Source organism: Lactuca serriola, chromosome 4 (assembly GCF_051521515.1).
Source record: "Lactuca serriola cultivar US96UC23 chromosome 4, Lser_US96UC23_V15, whole genome shotgun sequence".
NCBI lineage: Eukaryota > Viridiplantae > Streptophyta > Magnoliopsida > Asterales > Asteraceae > Lactuca > Lactuca serriola.
Genome location: NC_136411.1, coordinates 73104528 through 73116508, shown reverse-complemented (window position 1 = coordinate 73116508; position 11981 = coordinate 73104528). Strand labels below are relative to the sequence as shown.

The 11981-nt window shown below is 33.5% G+C and overlaps 3 protein-coding genes across 4 annotated transcripts; 1 reads left to right on the top strand and 2 right to left on the bottom strand.

The window, feature by feature from the left end:
- Positions 1–305: 305 nt before the first annotated feature.
- On the bottom strand, positions 306–2272 carry EMB2816 (Small nuclear ribonucleoprotein family protein). Its single transcript, XM_079039196.1, has 6 exons — positions 2136–2272; positions 1514–1589; positions 1114–1195; positions 909–980; positions 753–805; positions 306–615 (listed from the first exon to the last, which is right to left on the bottom strand). Exons 2-6 carry the CDS (start codon positions 1514–1516, stop codon positions 526–528), a joined length of 300 nt encoding a protein of 99 aa, XP_078895322.1. The 5' UTR covers positions 1517–1589; positions 2136–2272; the 3' UTR covers positions 306–525.
- A 3221-nt stretch (positions 2273–5493) lies between these two features.
- On the top strand, positions 5494–8500 carry LOC145101890 (protein gamma response 1). 2 transcript variants are annotated; one of them, XM_079039194.1, is made up of 4 exons: positions 5494–5654; positions 5773–5883; positions 6340–7507; positions 7733–8500. In XM_079039194.1, the coding sequence occupies exons 3-4, from the start codon at positions 6340–6342 to the stop codon at positions 8347–8349; spliced, it is 1785 nt and encodes a 594-aa protein (XP_078895320.1). In that variant the 5' UTR covers positions 5494–5654; positions 5773–5883; the 3' UTR covers positions 8350–8500. The 2 variants fall into 2 exon arrangements, with proteins under 2 accessions (XP_078895320.1, XP_078895321.1); XM_079039195.1 differs by lacking the exon at positions 5773–5883.
- A 1349-nt stretch (positions 8501–9849) lies between these two features.
- On the bottom strand, positions 9850–11241 carry LOC145101889 (uncharacterized). Its single transcript, XM_079039193.1, has one exon. It carries the CDS (start codon positions 11168–11170, stop codon positions 10073–10075), a length of 1098 nt encoding a protein of 365 aa, XP_078895319.1. The 5' UTR covers positions 11171–11241; the 3' UTR covers positions 9850–10072.
- Between the last annotated feature and the right edge of the window lie 740 nt (positions 11242–11981).

Sequence of the window (11981 nt, the reverse complement as noted above, 5' to 3'; positions counted from 1 at the left end):
CACCGCACTTCCTCCTATGTCACGTAGACGACAACTTATAATTTTTCTCATTTTATCACTTTGAAACCGTATGGTAGGAGCGGGGAAAATACCACATTGTGGCAAGAGTGCACCCGAGACTACACCCCACTCACTCAAGCCTTATAGTTTAAGGTTTTTAACTGAGTTTCACATCATCTTTATGCATACACCAAATAACATATATAATCAAGTACTATCAGGTTCGTAACTTCCACATAAAAATATAAATATGTTAATATGGTTAAAAAATGCATTATCTTATTTTAAAAGATCTATAAACCTCATTGCTCTTTCACCCGGTTTTCCATTGTATTTCATAGAAAAAAAAAATAGAAACCTCTCTGAGTCCAAATACGGTTTACATTTTACAAAGATAAAACAAGGTTTCCAAAATATGATGTATTTTAAAATAGATCATATTTTGTAATATTCCACACCAAATTTGATTAAACAAGGGTTTTTAGTAGAAAGTAGCTAACTTTGTTGCTAAGAAAGTGAAAAAGATTAAGCTCCATCTGGCTGGATAAATGGATTGGCTATCTCCTCAGTACCATCAGTAGGAGAAACAAGCATGACAGCTGTACCCCTACAAACCTGCAATACATACAATTATAAAAGAAAGAAAAAGGTGTGACAATGGCAAAAGACATGAATGCCCTTTTTATCCTCGTTATCAAAAATAGCTCTAGAAAGTTTGTAAACTCATAGTGATGAGGATTAGGAAATCATACTATTAAGCCAAGGCGACGTGTTTGATCAGTTGTCTTCAGTGGATCATCCGCATCTGCATCACATATTCACATGGCTTAAAAAATTGATAAAAATTTGAAGTTTTTCAGAAGATTTGTCAATAATACTCATGTTAGCTCAAAAAATGAAATTATTACCTCTAAGGAATTCCACGGCTTCATCTAATACAAGGTTAAGCAACTGGTCATATCCTTTAAGTGTCCCTGACACTATACATAAAAAAAAGAATATAAATTTAACAAGTAACAACCACAAAGCTTCTCTATGTGGGAGAACTAACCTATTAAGACATGCTTTATGCATCAAGTCAAAAATAAACAAACAGTAAATGTGGTTGCTAACCTTGTCTTCCACCTGTGAGCTTGACTTGGACACCCTTGTCAACAAATTTTGCCAAATCTAGAACTGTTTCCTTCCTGCCTGACTGAAATAAGTAAGATAAAAATGACAATAAATTAAGAAGGTCTTTTAGCACTAGAAATTGGACCATAAGGGCCCCATGTTTGCATCTAATGAAAAGTGTTGTTCTTAATGGACAATGAGGATAGAAGATATACTGACATTGATTGTATAGGGTGCTAATGATTTCATCAAGAATGAGAAATATATAAGAGGGGTTATCAGATACTCATCTACCCTAGAATGTTGATCTTACTAGCATAAACTACTGCATTCAATCTTTTTAAGAAAAGTTGGTCTTTTAAGATGTCAAAAAGATGTAGTGTTAGTATTACTGTATTACCATTGCAAATGTTTTTAGCGATTAACTGCAACCAAAAGTTCCTTTCTGAATCTGAAGCTCACGAACAAATGTATGCCTGAAAAATTCAAGCTTGAGAATAAGTCAAGATTTAAAAAAAAAAACAATTTTACATATCATCACCTACGGAAAAGAAAGAAAGACATATTAGCCTAGTAGTCTAAAATTATATACTATGTCCAAGTAATGAACACATACGATCATTGATATGAATTATGGTAAATGTGGCTTGGAATCCCCATTCGTGATACGTCTACCAGGTCATTGAATCTTAGAAATCATGTTACATTAAGGAATAAAGACGCAACAGACATACTTGAAAGCACTGTATCGAGAATAGTTGTTCTAATTAGAAATTTCAAACTACATTGGGCATTATGCCCTAAATTGATGGTTAGACAGATTAATTCTAAATTGCCGTTTTTAACAATGAATAACAGTGATATTCATACTTCAATCAAATCTCCGATTATGCATACACAGTATATAAAACCTAGGGGTATGATCTGCATCGTAACAACGAACACGTACGTGCTTGTTTGCAACTGGGTTTGCGCGTGCGAAAGTTGAGTTAGAGTTAGTTTAGGGCATAATTGGTACTTACCGTTGATAGGGCGACGGAGGAGCTGCGGAGGTAGGATCTCAGGCAGCCGGAGTATGCTCTAAACAGAAGGTGTGAGAGTCTGGAGAACAGGAGAAGTAGGGGAAAGGAACGCGGTTCGACTAGAGTATATAGACCTTCAAGGTTTCAGAACTGGTCCCTGAAGTATGACAAGTTTCAACTCGCTGAGTGCGAATATGTGAACTTTAAAGTAGCTCGTCTACTACAATGCCAATTGGTCTTTCAAGTAAGTATCGCTAGTTAAAAGTCATTTTCAACATATTAAATGTTTAAAATCTCACTTTTGCGAATATATAAAGTCCAATAGTTTTTTTAAGCCTATTACTAAGTTCAAAAACCTATGTCTCGGATTTTGGACCCTATTACAAGCTCTAACTTCTAGGGTCCGACATTTTACAACCTCCATCCTCCTGAAACGTTAGAGAGCAAAACCCAACCCATTTCTCATCCCATTGTGATGTTTTGTGCCTTGAGAGTGGAGTTAAAGAAGGAGAATGTGTTTTTGGTGCTTGTGAAGCTAGATCCAAAGTTGTTCTAGCTTTTTCATAACCTTTTGTATCTTTGTAAGTCATCAAGATGCAACCTTAATATGTTTTTCACCAAAGGTCTAGTATTTTGTGTTGTTTTAGATCCTTATTATCATGTTTCTTTGGAGTTTGGAAAATTCTAGGTCCAAAGGCTGTTTTGAGTTGCTTTATGGACTCATTTTAGTGATAAGGAGAGTTTTGTCTTTCGTTTTGGACCATGCATGGAGTGTTTAAGCATTTAGATTCATTTTAGACCTACATTTTATAGTTTAGTTTATTAGAGACATGAATCTGGATAAAGTTGGAAAGTTTATCCATTAAAAACATCATTTAGTGAGATCGTCTGCCTTAAAGGATTAAGCATTTAATAAAAAAAAGTGCATTTGCCTAGATAATATGACGTGTTTGTTATTGGACGCGGCACGTTGAGTTTGGTGTCATCACGACTATTTTGTCTTTTAATGGACGTGACACATCCATACAGGAAGCAACTCGTGACGCATGTTGACTATTGACTTTGACCGTTTTGGTCAAACTTTGATGGATTTAAGTATTTAACTGAGGATTGGTATTAGGTGGTTTGTGTTAGTTGTCTTGTTTGCAGAGGTTGTCGTTGAGATTTTGTTTCTAGACTCATGTGAGTTTTCTCACTATACTATGTGTGACATTATATGTCCAATGAGTGATATGATGTTTATATTTTGTTAGTATATGAGTATGTGATAGGCTACAATAGTCTTGTGTTAGTATATACAACATGTTTTGTTTGGTTAGTGTTTATGTTACTATTGGTAGACCGTTGAGTGAATGCTTTAAGGGTTGTATGTAGTTACAATCAGATAACCTTATAACTCTTGACTTGGCCTTATTGCATGGTTATTGTTTGATATATTACTTTCGGGTATGAACATTTGTTCCATCGTTTATCCGACTTCAACTACGTATGATTATGCATTCATAAGGCAATTTGTCTATATTAGCATAAACTTTGGTATATTTTGCATTATGGTTAAGAGTCTATAGTTTGTATCATGGTTGAGAGCGTACAAGTGTTATGAGGGCTGGGAGCCTATAATTTGCTCGATGGTTGAGAGCCTATAATAGTATGATAGTTGGGAGCCAACAGTTGTTATGCACGGTGAAATTGTGAGCTTATTGTTGTGGAACTCACTAAGGATTATGCTTACGTTGTTAAGTTAAATGTTTTGCAGGTTGTCTAGGTTAAAACAGAAGGGCATGACATGATTGTACATTCACATTAGTGTTATGTTGTTATTTTGAGTCTTCCATTGATTTTTTCAATTTAACTTTGGTTTAATATTGTGATTTTGAAACAAATGGATGTTATGATATGTAATTAAAGAATGGTTTTTGGATGTTTAATCTTGTTTAAAAAAATAAAAATTTTGTTTGAAATTTAAAATGTTACAAATTGTCCATCTAGTCTTAGAAAGATAGAAAGAACGTAAATTTTACTTGGAAACATTTGAAAAAAAATAATCTAACGTGATAATATTTCACGCTTCAACCACCACAAACATAAAATACATAAACATCAAGGAATAGCATTCAACAATTTTTTTTAATTTTTACAAGTTGTTCATTTTTTATTATTTTTTTGGGTAGTCTTTTGTATTTGATGACATGGCTACATGTGACATTTGGATTTGATGACACTTTAATCGAGAGTTAGGACTTGATCGAAGGATCGATTATATTCAGAACATAAATGAAAGACCTTTTTTTTAATAGCAACAAAACTCAAATTAAGAAAAAAGCTAGCTAGGAGCTAGCAAAAAAGTACAAAATTAAGGCATTAGTGGATTGTGCATCCAATCAATCCAACTAATACAAGCGTTAGAGTTTCGAAAAAAAAACCAACGAAAAAACTGATCAACAATAAAGTAAAAGACCTGAACCAACAAAAAAAAAAAAAGAACGTAAAAAATGTTTTGTTTGAATTACTCAAATATACAAATTTTTACTATGAGATCTATTTTTTTTAAAGAATCAGCCTTTAAGAAAAAAATCATAAAAAAAATATTATGATTAAATCAAATTTAGATGACTTTAATAAATTTATTAATCTTAATGGCTTGTTAAATCGTCAGATAATCTTATGACTATAATATAAATAATAAAATGTTATATGATCAACGGAAAATTAAGTAAAATAACCATTATAAATAAGTTTTTTTCTAAATAACCATTTTTTTTTTTCAGTTTTGAATAAATATTATTTTCTTCCGGTGTTCCATTCCAAACTGTTGTTTAAATTTCAGAGTTTTTTTTTTTTTTTTTTTTTTTTTTTTTTTTTTTTTGTATTTATGTTTAAAGAATCTCTTTACTTATATCTAGAATATTCATTTTGAAGTGTTTAAATGTTTCATCGGATTTCAGAGTTAGTTCTTGAAATTGCAGAGTTTTTTTTTTTCGAACTCCACAATTTCAATATGAAATCCAAAAGGGTGTTGTTATATTTACCCCTCATTCATATAAATTGTCACATCATAAAGATACACAAACACTATTACACTTATACAAGGGTACACAAAACAATTAAAAATGTACGTATAAAATTTCTCAATTTAGAATATTAGTCTGGAATCCCCTAATATTAGTCCGAAGTGTTTTTTTTTTTTTGAAAATTGATATTTTTTTTAGTCAGAGCCTACGGTTCGAAACTTGATAGTTAGTTTTCTAGAAATAATTTTTTTTAAAATTATTTTTCTATAAATTCATATTTCATCATTATATGCTGGTTAGATTACTCTTTTTTTTTTTCTCTTGTGTACAAAGGGCAAAATGACTTTTATTGTTAAAATCCGTTTCAATTTGTCCATATGACCTCTTAAGAACACGCCCCCAATAATCGAATGAAATCAGTTTCCCTCCGGCCTCCTCCCTTCTTCTCCTATATTCCGGCTGCTAGAGATATTGTATCTGCTTCTCCTCCTCCGTCGCCGATTCAACAGTAAGTACCAACTAGCTCTCATTGTGAACACCTTCACGCGTAAAAGCAAATGCAACACATATATATGTTCGTAGTTATTTCATCACGAGCCCTCTCTTACAACTTTTTTGTTATTTAGAAAGAAATCTTCAGGAGTCAGGACGAGAATCAATCAAGGTATCTCACATTTCAAATCTAGGGATAGAAGGACGTTGATCTTAGCGAAATCCATACTATTGAAAACTAAAACGTAAGTTTGAAATTCATCCAAGTAAAACTTTAATTTAGGTCTTAATCTCCTAATCTAGGTGTAATTCGCACATACATTCTTTACCTGATAGAATCTAGCATATCTCCACTTCTGATTTTTCTTAGGTTTAACAAAATATTGACTATCTATGACCTTATGGATAACCAATTGGGAATCTAAGGCACCGTTTTTGTTGTTTCACCGTGGTTGTTTCTATCCCTGTTAATATGTATGATCATATCATTGAAAATATTCAAACGGTAATCATTTTAGAATACTCTGTTCTGTTTGTTATGCCTTCTTCCACCCATTTAGTGTTATGATAAATGGACATATATGTTTGGATGTGGTTATAAGCTGCCAAATTTGTTATAGCTGTAAGGAAAGATTATAATAATTAAAGAGACAGGGGTTATCGTTTCCCACATATTTACATTGTTCATATGGAATCCACAGATGGAAGAGGATTCACGAACATCTCCAGAACCAGCTTACCATGTTGATGGAACTGATACAGAATACATCTCAGGACTTAGTACCTTACTAGCTGCTACAATCCAAGAAACAAAGGAAAGTGTTTCTCAGATAGAATATCTCTTCTGCAAGCAATTATTTCCAGATTTCCAATCAAAACTGAAAAAAGTATATTCTGAAGCAAAGAAAGCCGCCGAAGAAGAATGTAAGAAAAAGGAAAACGATCTAATTGATCAAGTAAAAACACTCCAATCTGAAAAACAAAAGTTTTTGGAAGAAAACCAGTTTTTAAAGATGGAAAATAGCAAGGTAAAGAAAGTTTCAGGATCATCATCTAAACATGGTAATGATCTTGAAGAGGAGCTGAAAAGAAAGAATAAAGAGATAGCTGAAAAAAGAGAACTACAACAAAGCTTACGTGAACTTCTAGATTCAAAGGCCTCACTTGTACATGGCAATGAAAAGAGATTAAAGGAGCTTGAAGATGAAAACCACTTGCTTCGTGAGAAAACAAATGGGCAAGAACTTGAACTTGAAGAGTTAAGATTGACTCTAAGATGCAAGTCAAGAATAATCGAAGAGAAAGAGGAATCAAACTGTGAGCTTCTTGAGTTAGTTCAGTCAAAGGTTTTTCTCATAGAGCAAAAAGAAAGACAATTGAAAGAAGCAAACGATAAAAAGAATGAGCTTCTTGCAAAGCTTGAAATTTCAGAGAAAAAGATGGATGAAAAGACCGAGTGTGAAGAAACATTGCTGACAAAAACGAGAACACAAGCTTCAGAGATTGTAAAGACCAGAAAGCTTCTTGATGATTGTGAAAATGTGAAACAATTGCTTATTGCGAAAGTAAAAGGGTTAGAGGAGGAAATTGATAAGCTTCAAATGGATGTTAGAGAGAGGAGTAATGAGTCGACTGAAGGAATGGAATTGCATGGGAAATTACTTCAGCAGATTGAAGGGAAGAATGCTGAGATAATGATAGAGAAGCAGAAAAGAAGGGAAGTTGTAGATGCCTATAAAAAGCTCAAATCTCAGTACATTTATTTATGCTCAAAATCAGGCCTAACTCCAGAAAATATGATTGGTAGCACAAGCAAAGAAGTTAATAAAGACCCGTTAGGCCATGATCAAAATATATTGAATTCACCTGGTAATCCTTCTTCTTTTCCCTTTTTTCCTTGGTTTTGTTTTATCCTCTTATGTTGTTAATTATATTAATTACCAAAAAGAAAAAAAAACATACTATCTTTAATTGGAGAACAAAGATGAATATGTTTGTCTTACTGGTTAAAGTACATTGCTATTTGTTGTACAACGAACGAAGCAATAGCTAAGTAACAATAACATATCGCTTCTTATCAATATATGATTACAGTCAATGGACAGAAATCTCCGAATATCCCAGTGCCTGTTTGTGAAACAACTAATCATACCACAAACCAACAAAACTGTGAAGTCAAAAAAGAAATGAAATCGACCTCAAATGACATCACCAAAAAGTCAAACTTATTATCGGGAACAAAACGCCCGGTTTCTCACTGGAGAGACACTCGACCTACAAAAAACAGAAACGGACCAGACCCTCACGATGATTTTCTCGATACTCCATTAGAAAACATCAAACAAGATTTGAAAAAAGTATCAAAAGAAAAAGAAGAAGAAGTGATTCATCATCTTCCAGATCGGGTTCCTAAAGACATGAATTTTGAAAGCTCAGATGATGAGACACAGGATCCAAGCGGGAGGCCTGAGAAGAAAAACTTCAAGTATGTTGAACCAGTAAGAAAGAAAGCCGATAGGGCGAATCTTAAAGGAATTGAATGTAAACAGTGTAAAAAATTCTATGATGCTGTTCTTCCTGAGGGGAGTGATAATAGTAAGCAGAATCTGCGTTGTGAGCATCATGAGGGGGTTTCCAGGCATCGATTCAGGTTTGCACCTCCTTCCACCCCTGAAGGTTTTTGGAATATTGGATTTGAATCTGAAATGTGAAAAAAAGATTAAAGTTTTTTTAATCGATTTGGAAATTCGAAGTTTAGGGTGTTATTGTATTTCTAGAATTGAGATTCTTTTAAAAGATAATTGAATTTTGTTAATAATGTTTTTTAGTATATGATCAAAGTGTTCTGATACTTTCCATTAATTAATAGTCATTCAGGGCAAAAACTTATAGTTCTTGATGATTAATATGGTTCAGTTTATGTTTTCAATAGAATCGGATATTAGGTCTACATTTTAAGTTACTTATGGTGTGAACATTCTTTAAACTACATTTTGTAAGTACAACTATTATACATAACTAAGTAGCTAACTACTTGTCTTTTAGGTTTTGTGCTCGTTGACTGATTTCTAAGAATCATGTTCTTGAAATAATTTTATTGTGTTCATTAAAGATCACAACTTTTTTAGAAAATACTTGGTTGGGTTTTGGTCAAAAATTAAATTTCAGAATGCATGAATATGGATTAGGTTGAATGACAAAAATGACCTTACCTGCCATGTTACTTGATTTAATGGATTGCCACCATTGAATGAAAATGTAAAATAATTCCCTAAGAGGACTAAAAGTGCATGCTCATGTATAATCGAGGGATTATTTTATAGTTTAGTCCCCATGCATCCGATTTTCAGTTTCCTTCTTCTCAGGCGTATTCAATTTTTCTTCGTTGGGGACTAACGATCTTGTATATAGTTATTATATATGACCTGGTTGGGTCAAAATAATTGTGTCTGTCACAATGATCTATGTTTCCATTTCAATTTAAATAAAATAAATCTCAAAATGATATACAACCAACAAGAGAAATGTTCAATTACATGCTATAATTGTTGGCTTAAAAGCTGAAAACCTTACTTCATCGCAGAATATTATAGTACTACATCTGAGCGAAAGACTTTCAATATCGACGTTACTATCTAAATCAAAAACTTTCAAAGTTCAAATATTTCACGAAGTCGCATAATTTAATAAAATCACATAAACAATATATACAAGTTATGAATTTAACAAAATCACATAAACAAATGACATCAAAAGTCAAGGAACATACCAATAATGTTTTTCAGAACAAACCGCCAAAAAATATTTTTAAAATCTGTACATATAAATAAAAAGGAAACCAATATTTAAATCTAAAAACTCTAAACAAAAAGAAAACAACTTAAACGCATGCATAACAAACACATGTTAATCAAAGTATCTTTTGACAATACTTAGGAGTTCCTTCGATACCTATCTGGCTAACTCCACTACATCTCCAAGTGGAATATGCTCTAGTTTTGTTGTGGTAATCCGTATAGTCATCAATAACAACATATCCTCGTTTAATTTTTGTAGTTTTGGGAACACAAACGAGAATTCGTTATTAAACGTGATCTGTAAACATACGTTAATGATAAAGAGAAATGCAAGGGGAATTCCATTAATCGATATCATATCATCTTTTATAAATCACAAGTTATTAAATATATGTCTACGCTGCTAAAAAAAACTATATATAAATTAGTATCAATATATTATTATGACTAAAGAATTAAATAACTAGTATTGTTTAGTAATTTATTTGTTACTAACTAGTCTATACAAATCTATGAAATATTCATGTAATTTTATGATTTTATGTGAATAACGCGTATCAGTGTATCACGCATGCGGAGTGTATCAAATACCAATACACAAACCGTGACCAACCAAACGGAGCCTGAAACGACGTCGTTAACAAACTCGTGTGAGAGGCGTCCCGCAGAGGCAATCATTGCCGGAGAACGACGACGCTTCCAATTGTTCGAACGGTGATCCCGCTGGAATTGCGCCACAGAAATGGTTGTTGCTGAGGTCCAAATGTCCGATGTACTTAGCCGAAGTCAAAGATGCCGGTATAGATCCTTTTAATTCGTTGTGCGATAAATCTATCATGGAGAAGTACGTTGTCGGAGTAAAAACATCCGGCAAGTAGCCGACGAGACTGTTACTGCTCAGATTCACGATGTTTAAACCAACGTTTCTTAGTATACTCACCGGAATTTCGCCGTAGAGTTGGTTGTTATCCAAGTAGAGTGTAGAGAGGACTGGCATTGATCCGAGTTCAGCAGGAATCGTGCCAGAGATCTGATTCATTGACAGATCCAAATCGGCCAAACGGTAGATTTTGGTGATTGAAGTCGGAATTTTCCCGGTGAGATGGTTTTGTTTCAGTAAAACTCTGCTCATCATCGAGAGCTTGCCTATATCCGCCGGAATTTCACCAGAGATTCGGTTGTTGCTGAGATCCAGATGCATGAGATTCCTAAGGTTTACAATAGACGGAGGAATGTTTCCGGTGATATTATTGTCAGCAATATTGAGAACCGCGAGTTTCCCGAGTTTTCCGATGTCTGCGGGGATTTCGCCGGTAATCTGATTACCGGTGAGATCCAGGATGCGGAGGTGAGAAAAGGAAGTGATACACGCCGGAATTTCGCCGGATATACCCTTCCAGTCGGAAACGATTAGAGTAGTGAGCCGGTCCAGGGAACACACAGAAGGAGAAAGTGAACCGGACATGTAACTTATTTGGCCGGTTTTATCGATCATGAGCTTGTCTTCCGATTCGCCGCGTAGGATAACGTGGATGACATGGCTGTCAGTTGGGTCGCAGCTGACGCCGTACCAGTTGGTGCAGCAGTCGGTGCCGGTCCAGGTGTTAAAGATGCCCAAGTATGGTTCCGTCACGGCGGACTTGAAGGCCAACAATGCTGACAGGTCCGCCGGGGGGCAGCAGTTGACGACGGCGGCGAATAGTGCCGTCGTCACCACCAGGTATGTAGTTTCCATTCTCTGATTCTCTCTCAAGTTAATTTGGCGTTGGAAGTTTCAAATATGAGTGTTTTTGTTTAAGCAGTCGGGGCGCTATATATCCAACGGTTAATCCTAAATGGGAAATGGTAAATTACCAAATAACCAGAGAAACTATATAAAAAAAATTATGAATGGTTCTTGTTATGTTATAATAATTGATTTTCGGAAAACTATTTTAATTTACAAAATTATTTTATGAATGGTTCTTGTTATAAAATTATTTTATTTTCTATTTATTTGTTTAAAAAATATATATTTCTCAAAATATGAATCATTTTGTAATCTGGCAAAAAGAGGTAGTTTCACAAACATTATTTATGAATAAATTGATATTTTGTGATTCATCGTATATCGGAGTATTTTATAACAAATAGAAGGCGAAAAAGCTTTGGAAAGTTAAAACGGATGTTAATAATATTTAGATCTGTATGTAGTTTAATGAAAGGATTTGATTAGTTATCATTTATAAAAAAGTAGAACACTTTTAACAAAATAAAGAAAACTTATAGAAAAAAATGGTTTTATTAATAACGTGTAATGAATAATAATTACTGATAAACAAGAAAATACAATTTAATAGGAGAATACTAAAAGTAGAAAAAGCACATTCATTCTAGAATTATCAAAAAATTAAAGTGATTATTAAAAACACACACACTCAAACGTTAATCATGGGTGCAAAACCGCTAATAAACAGATATATAATGTTATATAATTTTAGAAAAAATAAAAAAAATTCTTTTTAAAGGTATTTGATGATATTTGAGTGTTTGTAAAATGTTAAACG

Bases quoted from the DNA above. Each gene is read 5' to 3' on its own strand.
- EMB2816 (XM_079039196.1), bottom strand. The intron at 981-1,113 runs GTTAGCAACCAC...TTTTATGTATAG, and splicing joins GCTCACAGGTGGAAGACAAG to TGTCAGGGACACTTAAAGGA. The intron at 806-908 runs GTAATAATTTCA...TATGTGATGCAG, and splicing joins AGCCGTGGAATTCCTTAGAG to ATGCGGATGATCCACTGAAG.
- LOC145101890 (XM_079039195.1), top strand. From the start codon at position 6,340: ATGGAAGAGGATTCACGAACATCTCCAGAACCAGCTTACCATGTTGAT. The intron at 7,508-7,732 runs GTAATCCTTCTT...ATATGATTACAG, and splicing joins AAATATATTGAATTCACCTG to TCAATGGACAGAAATCTCCG.
- LOC145101889 (XM_079039193.1), bottom strand. From the start codon at position 11,170: ATGGAAACTACATACCTGGTGGTGACGACGGCACTATTCGCCGCCGTC.